This window comes from Arachis ipaensis, chromosome B10, assembly GCF_059453495.1.
Source record: "Arachis ipaensis isolate K30076 ecotype BB chromosome B10, ASM5945349v1, whole genome shotgun sequence".
NCBI lineage: Eukaryota > Viridiplantae > Streptophyta > Magnoliopsida > Fabales > Fabaceae > Arachis > Arachis ipaensis.
In genome coordinates, this window is record NC_142435.1 from 136,781,365 (window position 1) to 136,793,269 (window position 11,905).

The following is an 11,905-nucleotide window of genomic DNA, read 5'->3' on the forward strand; positions in this document are numbered from 1 at the left end:
TACTCTTAAAATATTATTAAACTAACTTTTTAAATAATAAAAATAAAATAATATAACATATATGCATAATAATTATTAATTAGAATAAAAAATATATAAATACAACATATACATTATTTATTTATTATTTTATGCAGACTCACATATATACGAATCGAATTCACAAGTATAGATGTCAAGATGTGATATCTGTAATCCAATCCGATTAGAGAACGAATTGGATTGAATTATATCTATAAATTAAGAAACAGATACAGATAAAATACTATAAGTTTGTAGAAATAATCTGATTTGTGAACTCTCCTAATTGGTGTCCTTGTTGAGAGTCGACCAACGGAAAAAGTTTACTTGCGCTGAGGGTTTTGACCAGCAAATTACGTTGAAATTGTAATTTTTGAAAGTGATATTAATATACTGTTAGTATTATAAATAAATTCTGACAGAAAAAAATAATGGCCACTAAAAAAACATTATTATATCATCAAATATTTAAATTCAAACATATTACATCATTTTATTTGAAAAAGTTCAAACACATGCACATTTAAAAAAATGATGATTCATGGTGGTGAAAAATAAAGTGGAGTTTTTTATGGTAGATAATAGTGACAAAGGTACATACAAAGACATACTATATTTTAACCAAAGTCTTGATTTTAAAAATATTTCATCTAAGCAATGATTTAAAATTTCATAAATAAATATATAAAAAATGTTATATACGTATAAAAAATTAATTACCAAATCAATCATTATAAATTTATGTATAAATATAAATAATAAAAAAATTAGTGTCAAAGACCATTAAAAAATTTTAATTAACAAAAAAATCTATCGTATCAAAATTCTTAAGAAGGACCAAATAAATATTATACTAAAAAAAGACTAATAAATAAGATTTAAAATGATAAAATTATTCTATTATTCTCTTTTCTTCTCTCTGTTACTTGCTCCGTCATTTTTATTGCCACTTGCTTCTTCTTCTTTATTTTGTTATTATAAATTAGTAATTATCAGTTTTTTAGATAAAAAATAAAAATAATTTTAGACATGAGAAATTCATTATGCTGCTGAAGCAAGATTCATCGAGCACCTTGCGTGCATAACAAACTTCTCCAATATTTAAACTCCCATTAATAATTTTGGTCATAAGAAATCTCGTTATGCTGCTGAAATGAGGATCAATGTTAACACAAGGTTCTTCATAGAAAAGTGCTAGTGAAGAAAAAAAATGTTTGAGAAAATTGAGGAAAAACAAGCATTTGGACAATAACATACTATAATTGCTGAAATTGAGACTCTATAGCCAACATGTTCTTTGTTATTGGTTACCAGCATGGCGACGATGGAGATGACAGAGGAGAAAAAAATATGGAGCAAAAAATACAGAGAGAATAAGAGAATAATAAGATAATTTTGTATTTTTAAGTTTTATTTGTTAGTCATTTTTGAGTATAATATCTATTTGGTTCTTTTTAATAATTTTGATATGATTGATTTTTTTTATTGATTAAAGTCTCTTAATGATACTTGACACTAATTTTTTCATATAAATATACATTGTTTAATTTATTTTCAATGTATATTTTATACAAATAATTAATTTTAATATATACATAGCACGCAATTATAAAAATATATACCTATCGTAGAGTTTTTTCTTTTCTTTTTTGGTGTTCACCTATCAATCTATCATAGAGATAGAGTTATATGCGTGAGTGCTTTAATTCTTTGAAGTGAAATGGACTGAAAATCCGAAAGAGTGCGTAGTGAACCTTCAAACGGAAATACCGTAAGTAAACAAACATATAGGTATGTAGCATATATAATTCATGAAGCCATCAACCCTAAGATTCACCATTTTAGTTATAGAATTCTTACTAAATTAACGAATAAAAGAATATTTAAGTCTTCATTGTTCACGGGAATGGTTGCTTAAAAAAACTATAGCTATATATAATAGTTATATATTTTATGATGAATTATGATCACATATAAATCAATGAAAAAGGTGATATTGGTCAAATATTTTAAAAAGCGGCCAACAGTTGGGACGATATATAGTATTCATAAGATTTATTTCCTTCATTAACAAATCTTTTAAAAGATCAATTTTGATACAATATTAGTATTTTATATTGGCATTCAACTATACATAAGACTTTTTTTTTTTAATAGATACATAAGACTTTGAGATAGTAGAATATTAAAATGAAAAATTTTTGTTAATTAGTGTGAGAAGATGTATTAGATATGAGTAATGCTAGGGAGCCAATGGCCTAATTGTACAATGTGTACAATGGGCTAAATCTTTGGTCTATGAATAAAATGAACATCACCTATACTATACAGAATAACCATCCGGATACCAGGATAATAAACATCTCATGATTTTTCGGATCTAGAACTCTAATACAATGTCATGAAACCACTCATCTCAAAAGCGTAACCTGACAGGATAATGTAACACTAATAATCATATCTCTAATATTTCCTAAACCTCCATTGTACATATTGTACATTTAGGCCTTTGGCTCCCTGTACTTTCTCATTAGATATATGTCTAGTGTCATTTGGGAATAATTTCTCAGTTTACTCTGTTTTTTTTTTTAAAAAAAAAACATTACAAGCCGGGTTATGTTAAACATAAAATTTTGAGATAATCCCAAGTGCAAATACATTATTTTTAAACCACGCCCACATTTCAGTTTTTTTTTTTTTTTCTAAATAATACACTTAAGACTCCCAGCATTTCTAAAGATTTTTTATTTTATCCCTCCATAAAAGTTTTTGACAATTAATTGTTCGTCAAAATTTATTTTTTTAATTTTATCCTTTTGTTTCTCATATTACAAACCCCTCTCTCTTCCTCCAACCCGCTATTGCCGCCTCCACAAATATTTTTGGACTGCAAACACTTGTTTTAAAAAAGAAATATTAAGTTCTCCTAAGTGAGTAGTTGGATAAGGTGAAAAAATAATTATCTAATTAAGTTTGAATCAAGGTGTTGAAACTTATTGCATTTAAAGTTATAAATTAATTAACTCTTCACTTTTTCTTTTCAAGGTATCTCCTATTCTAGTAAAGTAAAAACTAATTCATTATGGATCTGAATTTTATTTAAAGATCTGTTATTGGCCAATAAATTATTGCATATATACAATGCATGATTTGAAAATTTCTAACACTTTTTTAAATAAACGAGTGAACTGACCAAGTTAGTTAACTTCTCACTTTGTTTTTTTAGGTAATTTCTTGTTTTTTTAAGTAATAAATCCTAAACCCTAAACTTCTCTCTTTGTTATTTTACCAAATATGATTTTTGGACACAGCTTTAACAAGGCCGAAGCCCAGCCCAAGCCAGTTTCTAACTTTTATTTTGGTTTTTGGTCAGGACTTTTACTATGATTTCCAAATAGCAAATAATGACACTTCTTGGCCCAATAGAGGTCCAATAAACATTACCTATTTTATTTTTTTTGTCATGACCATTACCTCTTTCAATTGGTAAATTTATCCTATTTAAGCTCAAAAAATTCAGACTACGCTTTGTAATTGTCCAAAAATTTCATCCGGAATAAAAAGAAGAAAACAACCAAAAAAAAAAAAAAAAAAGAAGAAAAAAGAAGCATCTGTTGTCTACCCGCCACGTAAACAGAGAACAACCGCCTTAAAGGGAACCTATTTATTCCCTTCACCTCTCTTTCTGTCTTTTTGAATTTCTATTTCCAAACTGATTAACTGACGACAAACACAAAAAAGTCAAAAAAAAGATGCTGAGGCTCGCAGCAAAGAGACTTACCGGTGGAACGGCGTCGTTAGAGGCGGCGTCTCCGGCTGCTGCTACTTCAGTGGCACGGCGGTTTTACCACGAGAGGGTGGTGGACCATTATAACAACCCACGCAACGTCGGTTCCTTCGACAAGGACGACACCGGCATCGGCACCGGCCTTGTAGGTGCACCAGCTTGTGGTGATGTCATGAAGCTTCAGATCAAGGTTGATGAGGAAACCGGCAAGATCGTTGATGCTCGCTTCAAAACCTTCGGTTGTGGATCCGCCATCGCTTCTTCCTCTCTAGGTTAGTTTTCTTTTTCGTTCATATTCATGATCGATTGAACTTTTGTTGAACTAGTTTGTTGCGAATATGCGAGCTTAGATATAATTATTTTGGTTTTAAAATTTAAACTTGTGATTATTTTTGTTATTTAGAAGAGTACGAAAGGAATATTGGAGTTACAAAGGCAAAAAAGAGAGAGGAAGGGAAACCCTAGGGTTCGTGAATTTTGATATGTGGAGTGATGGTTGTGATCTTTTATGATGTAGATGAATATTACGTAGCTTCTGGAGTGAAAAATAATTGAATAAATAATAATAAAAAAGGGAAAAGATTGGGAGATTACTGGCGATGGTTCTGTTCTGCTCTGTTCTTAGTTTCTGTTTCTCTCTCTCTTTTTTTTGCAGCTACTGAATGGGTTAAGGGAAAGCAAATGGAAGAAGTCTTATCCATTAAAAACAGGTAAATATCTTATCTTAATTGCACTTGCCTTGGCTTGTGTATTTGGTGAAGTTTGTGCCAGTTAATTTAATCCTAATACGAGAAATGAATACCTACGTAATTGTGGCATGTTTATGAAATTATCATTCACAAATAGTAGTAGTAGTATTATATATATATATATATATATATATATATATATATATATATATATGAGAGTAAAATGAAGTATTATGTTCATCATCGAGACTTTTTTTAGTCTCTTCATTTTTGTTGAAGGGGTATGTTATTCCAAAGTATGAAGAAAGTTATTGGTCATGGCAAATTTATGTGGTTTTGGTCCCGTATGATAAACATTTTTTTCTGAAAATTGGTATAATAGCAAGATAAATTCCATAGAAAATGAGTTTTTGCTTGTTTAATGCTGAAGACAACATTGGTCAAATGCATCATAATATTTTTTGGTGGTTTGATGGTTGAATTGCTAGCTTCAGAAGAGGATCCTTGGTGAGTCTAATGGCTGCGTAAGAATATGTGCATCTTTTGCTGATTAGTGTTTTGAACCTTTTGGTCTGATGGATAATTTACCATCTTCAGGAGATTAGTTCTGATTTTTAACATGGTCATGCTTTCATGATTGTTAGTTTGGGATTGTGGTTTGGAGTCTTTTGACCCGACTTATGGTTATTGTCTACAGTGAAATTGCAAAGCATCTTTCACTTCCACCAGTCAAGCTTCACTGCAGCATGCTTGCGGAGGATGCCATAAAAGCAGCTGTTAAAGATTATGAATCAAGGCGTGCTTCCGCAAATGGTAGCGGAAAGGCCTCAACTTGAGATAAATCTGCTAGTTTCTCTGTTTCTTCATTGTCTAGACTCTAGAATTATGAATGATGATGGAATCCATCATTAGTGTGATTTCTTGATGGTATCAAATCAATGAGTTACTTGTACAAGAAGATAGGAGATAATCTTGGTTAGAGCTAGCCACAGCTAGATTGTATTATATTTATAAGAAATAACGCCAAGGTAAATACCTCTGTTGATGGGTATGTATGTTATCTGCATGGTTTGTACGCAATAGAATAAAGTGGATACTCTAATAAAGACTATAATTATCTTAATGTGAATATTTTTTTGACCTTCAGATGATGGATTGTAGGATTAAATTTTAATGTTATAAAAGTGTTATGTTTATTTAAAGTGTTGTTAAATAAATAAGTAATATTTTTAAACAAAATTGTTTTATGAAAATTGTTTTTGGCATCTTCGTTTAAGTAGGTATTATAAAATAAAGTAGAGCTACACAGTAATTACAGCATAGCACCACATTTTGACACTTTCCGGTTATACTGTTTTCCTCTCTTAAAGAAAAAAAGAAGGGAAAAAAAAATGCTGAGCGGTGTGTGTATGAAAAATGCAGTATGCTTACAAGAAAATAGAGCAAGATTACTATCAAATGAGACTGAACAAGACAACTAGTTTTGGTTAAAATAATTTCTAATATCTTATTAAATGGGATTATAATTCAACCAAAAAAAAATGTCGCGTTGGCAATTGCCCTGTTCAATCATCTCTTTAGTTCAATAACTTATTCGTTATATACAAATATAACTAGACAAGAAAGGCATGTGATGCTAATGAGTTATAATTCAAATGGTTTAGGTCTAGTTTGAAAAAATAATTAAATTACTTTTAAAAAATAACTTAAACAATAAATGATTATATTAAAAGTAACTTATAAATAAGTTATTTTGTATTTGAGTTTTTAATTTTAAAAGTACATATTTTATAGAAATGTGATAAAAAGTAGTGGCATTATGAGAGAAGTCATTTTTTTTAACTTCTCTATAAGCTTCTAAATAGTTTTTTAGAAAGCTGCAATTTGGTTTTAAAAATTGTACTAGACATTAATACTACTACTTTTCATAAGTCAAAAGCTCAAAAAAATTACTTTAGAAACTTCCCAAACGGTCCTTAATCTCCCTATACTCACTTAAGAGATTGCGAGTTCGAATCTTTCTTACTAAAAAAATAATTATATGCTTCCGGAAAAAGGTGCATCCCAAAGTGGGGAATTCATTTCAACGGTTGCTATTTTGCGAGCATAAATCTCTGCACTTACGATGATGTTTTTGTCTCTCATATGTCTAGAACATAGTCACCTAAACAAGGGTCAATTAACAATTATTCTTGAAAAAGACATCAATTATGACAAAGACAAACCAAAAAAATCTGAAACGCCAAAAGAAAGTTCCAAAACTAAGCAACGCTAGAAACACAAGACAACACAAAAGAAGCTACAGCGTTTAACCATCAAGGTATGGTCCACACGGTCTGTAAAAGCAAAAGTAGAAGACCACAACAACATTCATTCCTTCATTCACTTCCTAATTCTTCTCACACACACACAACCGCAGCCTTATTACGCACACAATCCAACAAGAAATCAGTGATAAAGGACTCATAACATGGCAGCTTTGCATAACCAGGAAAATAGTTGATATCAATTACAAGGTACCTCGTGCAATCCTTGGCATCTCTAATCACATCAATATTGAACAGGTTAAGCCCTGTTCTTTCCCTCAAAGCTCTTGCCAACTCCTTTATCAAACTCTCTTCTGGCATTTCAGCTCTCTCAATATTGCTCAAATGATTAGCACCATCCCCTACTTTAATACAAAAGAATACACATATCAGCATTGTATTGTTAGAAATATAATCATTCTTATCTTTTTATCTAATCGTTCGATTTCTTCGGATAAGTCGTTTTATAACCAAAAATCTTGTCAAATCTATAGTTGTGTTTATGAAAAATAAAAAATTGATATTTGTTAAATAACGTAACATATTTGATTAAATTATTATTTAACGATTTTCAACCGTAAACTTTAAGTCACTGCAAGAAACAAATACGTCAATTATTACCATTGTTATCTTGAATGGTGAAGTTTGATATCTGAGAGAATTTGAGGGTACCCGCCTTGGCCTTATCTTCTGGTATGTTAGGCAAGGACGTTCTCTTAACGCACCTTACATGTTCCCCAGCAACATAAACCTTGAACACAACGCCGCCATGGTTCACGAACTCTTGAAGCACCACCGGGGTGGCGGCGCCGCCGGCGGCGTTCTTGTTCAACGTTTCTCGGAGCCCTTGGGCGTCGAAAACCAAGCAAAGCTCGTGAGATTTCATGGTTCCATCAGCATACAATGGCTTTGCAATAACTGGGAACCTCAAATTCGAACCCATTACCATTTCCTCCACTGAGTTCTTAGTTTTCTTCTCATCATCAACGACCACTTGGTACGGAACACCAACGGTGGCGTTTTGGAGCGAAAGTGGCAACTGGGACGCGGAATCAAGCATTGAAACGCGGTTTTGGAGTTTTTGAACGAGGTGTGGGGGATCAATGATGATGGTGGTGGTGGTGGTGTTGGCGCCATGTTTAGACAGGTATTCGTGAAAGTTAAGGTTGTTCCAATGTTTGGGTTGGAGCTTTTGAATGATGCAATGGAAACGAAGATGAGGGTGTTGTTGGATCAAGGGCTTGTTGATGTCGATTGGAATGAGATGGATGCCTTGTTTTTTTGCGTGGTCAATTAGAGAGGGTCGTATCAAGTTCTGGATTTTCTTTGGTTCCAAAGCATAGCCTATGACATAGCTCTCATCATGAGTTTGAGTTTCATTTTGGGGTGCTTGTTCTTGTGGCATGTTTGGAAAAATGAAGATTGGAAATTTGGAATGAATGGAGAGTTAAAAGTGGAGGAAGAAATTAAGATTGGAATGTGGGATATAACAAGTGTTAAATAGCGGCACACACTTGTATATGAAGCTCATAGATGGCTTGAGTTGGATGCAGAAAAAATATTCTATTTATTTTTTAAATTTAATTTTGATGTAATGTCTATTAAATTTTATTTTATTTTTATTTATTATTTTATTTTTTTTAGAAACAAAATTTATTATTATTATTATTTTCTTAAATTAATTATGCTTATCTAGAATTCTGTTGTTTTAGCTTATTTTAAAATTTAAAATTAATTTAGTGATTAGTATAAATAAACAGTATTATTCTTTCAAATAATAACAATATAAATAAAAAATTCATCTTATTTTTTTATTCTTTTATAATTTTATTAATGTCAATATAAAATAATTTTATACATACATTTAATTACATAATATTATATCAATAAAAATAATTATTTTTTATATTAAACGTATAAATGATTATTAATAGATCAGTGTATCAAAATTAAACTTTTATTTTTTTTGTTACTAGATATTATTAATCAATTTTTGAAAAAAAATAAGCTAAATTCATTTAAAGTTATTTTATTATATATAATAAATATATCATTATAAATAATATATACAAAAAATTATATATTATTTTAAATAAAATTATTTTAATTATTATCTCCTTAATATTATTTTGAGTTCTTGAAATTTATGAGATCACATTACGATATCTTAATTAATGTGTAGTGATAAGTGAATAAAGTTGTGTGATTCAGTGAGGTGGTTTTGTTGAACACACTATGAGATTCGAAAGTGAAGGGTCGGCGGTGCTAGATCCAAGGAACTTAACCTTGGAATAAAAGTGTAATAAATTTTTAGTGGAGAGTCAACGATGGCGGTGATAATGTCTACGTTGTTCTTTCAATCCGGTAACGTATATAATTTTTTTATAACCGGTTATTTTAATATCAATATTTTTTATTTTATTAATTAAAAAATTAAATGTATAATTAGTTGATAATAATGTTTTTATATAAATATAAAAAAAATTAATATATAAATAATATTATTGTTGTTTTTTATTATTTTCTTTTTCCAATATTCATTCTTATTTGCGTTTAGAAATTAATATAAACGATGTTATTATAGCTAGATGTTTTGAACGCGTAGTTGTTAAGGATATAAAGGGAAAAAATTAGTAGTGATGTATTTATTATTATTATTATTATTATTGGATAACAGATATTAATAAAAATTTCTATCTTTTGGTGACTTAAAAAAGATAAAGCAAAGGAAAAACGAGATTGCTACACATACAAGCAATAAGGCTTTACAAGTCTTACAAGCCCCAAGCCCACAAACATTCCAGACGCGCACTAATTAGATTGAATAGAGCGTAACATTCACGTGCTCCCACTCAAACGGTTACGCTTCGCTTTGAGTAAACCACCCCTTAATGGCAGACTCTTCCACTTCTCAAAGCAATTCAAAGAAAATGCAACCCTTCCATTTTCGAGCAAAATTCGAAAATCAAGATATACAACTCGTCGCTAACCTTTGAAACCTCCATCAACACACCATCAAACTCTCGATCAAGAATCTCCAGAGAAAACAAAGCTATAATACTCAAGGTACGTTACATTACGATTCCTGTATATTTTCCAGATTACGAACTAGGTTTTACTGTTCTTCTACGTTGTTGTACGTTTCACTGTTCTTCTTGCTCTACATCTCATTTTACAGTTTATAATGTTCTAGGTTTTACTGTTATTCTTGCTTCTATGTTACACTGTTCTTCTTCGTTCTTGTAGGTGTTACTGTTCTTGTTGTTCTAGATCTTCTGGTAACTGATTTTTGGGGGTATATTCCGTAGATTGGTGGGTGTATATGGAGTAATTTCTTGGGTGTATATGGCATAAAATGTAGGGTGTATATTTCTGAACTGATATACTGTAATAGTCAGCACTTGCTTATATTTGCTTGTCCATGGGTGTATATTGCTTGACCTTGTAATGTTGCTTGATATTGATGCATGTTTGAGTGATACCTGACTGATATATATGGATGTATCTGAATCATATCTATGGGTGTATCTTACTGTTATCAATGGGTGTATCTGACTCATATATATGGGTGTATCTTACTGATATCTTTGCGTGTATCTAACTCATATATATGGGTGTATCTTACTGATATCTTTGGGTGTATCTGACTCATATATATGCGTGTATCTTACTGTTATCAATGGGTGTATCTGACTCATATATATGGGTGTATCTTACTGATATCTTTGGGTGTATTTTTCATTTCAGAGAAAATGGCAGCAAGAAACCAACCTGAAAAAAATGTAAGAACAAATATATGTCTTACATGAAATCAGTTTTATATAATAGATATATATCTGACTATAATTTTATTTTTGTCTTACAGCAAACAAAAGACCTTAAGTGTGCCACACATCTCCTAAGTGATAAATTCAGAAACATGAGTGAGGAGAAGAAGGCGATTGTGAGGGATCTGGGATTCGGTGGCTTGATGCACATCCCACCACTAAGGGTGCATCACCAACTGTTAAGGGAGCTGGCTAGCAACTTCAAATTGGGGGAGAACAGACTGGAAACCGGATACGGTTCTTTTAAAATTACCCAAGAAAAATAGGTCATGCGCTTGGCATCAACGCAACAGGTAACTCGATAAAAATTATAGGTGTATATTAACTGATGGTTGGGGTGTCTTTAAATTGATGCTTGGGTGTATTTGAACCGATTTTGATACTTTGTTGTTTTCCTTTTTGTAGGAGATCTGTTTCCTCAGAAAGTGGATTATAAGAAACTTTCTGAGGATGACAAAGTAATTTTTAGAAGATTCCAAGGTAAGACCCTCAAAAGTCTTACAGATGAGATGATGGATATTGGCATTGGTAACGAAGAGGATCGCCTAATGTTCAAGAGGATTTTCATCCTCTATATACAGATGGCGTTCCTTTTGCCAACGACAATAAACAAAATCTCGCCTGTACACCTGGCCCCAATTTTTGAGATGGACAGCATAACGGAGCGAAACTGGGGAGGGCATGTTTTGACCTTTATCGTCAAGGGCATAACCGACTACAAGGAGAAAAAGAAGAAGGCAATTGATGGCTGCCTCTTTGCCCTGATGATAATATTCTTTCATCTTTTTAAAAATAAAGGCAAGAAGAGGGCTGAAAGACCGCCAAAACCCTGGATTGCCAACTGGAGTAAGGAGCAGTTGGTCGAAAGAATGAATGCAGAAACAGAGGAAATTTTGGTAAGTTGAACATAATATGTTGGGTGTATATTTATTTATCTGAATGCTGCTAAATAAATTATCTGATGTTTCAGGGGATTGTAAAGATGGTGCAAACAAAAGAGAAAATGAAAAAATAGAGAAAACAGAAAAAAAACAACAAATCAAAAAAACAAAAAAAAGGAAGGCATGTTCAACATCGTCTTCGGAGGAAGAAACAACTGATAGTGACAGTTCTACCTCTGAGTCTGAGACTCAAGAAGACTCGGAGGATTCAGCAAGAAAACAACCCAGCAAAAAGGAAAAAAAGTAAGTACCATACTTGGGTGTATTTTCTTTCTCTGGTTGGGTGTATTTTGTGGAACCATTTGGGTGTATTTTGTTTATCAAGTTGGTTGTA

The 11,905-nt window shown here is 31.4% G+C and overlaps 2 protein-coding genes across 3 annotated transcripts; one reads left to right on the top strand and one right to left on the bottom strand.

Annotated features, from left to right (window-relative positions):
* Positions 1-3,551: 3,551 nt before the first annotated feature.
* On the top strand, positions 3,552-5,626 carry LOC148581847 (uncharacterized). Its single transcript, XM_088483767.1, has 3 exons — positions 3,552-4,080; positions 4,464-4,518; positions 5,195-5,626. Exons 1-3 carry the CDS (start codon positions 3,774-3,776, stop codon positions 5,331-5,333), a joined length of 501 nt encoding a protein of 166 aa, XP_088339893.1. The 5' UTR covers positions 3,552-3,773; the 3' UTR covers positions 5,334-5,626.
* Positions 5,627-6,662: 1,036 nt separating this feature from the next.
* LOC107624436 (inositol-tetrakisphosphate 1-kinase 2-like) lies at positions 6,663-8,294 on the bottom strand. 2 transcript variants are annotated; one of them, XM_016326930.3, is made up of 2 exons: positions 7,425-8,294; positions 6,663-7,165 (listed from the first exon to the last, which is right to left on the bottom strand). In XM_016326930.3, the coding sequence occupies exons 1-2, from the start codon at positions 8,206-8,208 to the stop codon at positions 6,897-6,899; spliced, it is 1,053 nt and encodes a 350-aa protein (XP_016182416.1). In that variant the 5' UTR covers positions 8,209-8,294; the 3' UTR covers positions 6,663-6,896. The 2 variants fall into 2 exon arrangements, with proteins under 2 accessions (XP_016182416.1, XP_016182415.1); XM_016326929.3 differs by having other exon boundaries at positions 6,663-7,168; positions 7,425-8,265.
* Between the last annotated feature and the right edge of the window lie 3,611 nt (positions 8,295-11,905).

What these genes read in the sequence shown, in the direction of transcription:
- LOC148581847 (XM_088483767.1), top strand. Translation starts at nt 3,774, where the DNA reads ATGCTGAGGCTCGCAGCAAAGAGACTTACCGGTGGAACGGCGTCGTTA. An exon ending in CATCGCTTCTTCCTCTCTAG is followed by an intron (nt 4,081 to 4,463) that starts GTTAGTTTTCTT and finishes TTTTTTTTGCAG; the next exon opens with CTACTGAATGGGTTAAGGGA. An exon ending in GTCTTATCCATTAAAAACAG is followed by an intron (nt 4,519 to 5,194) that starts GTAAATATCTTA and finishes TATTGTCTACAG; the next exon opens with TGAAATTGCAAAGCATCTTT.
- LOC107624436 (XM_016326929.3), bottom strand. Translation starts at nt 8,208, where the DNA reads ATGCCACAAGAACAAGCACCCCAAAATGAAACTCAAACTCATGATGAG. An exon ending in CACCATTCAAGATAACAATG is followed by an intron (nt 7,169 to 7,424) that starts GTAATAATTGAC and finishes TTTGTATTAAAG; the next exon opens with TAGGGGATGGTGCTAATCAT.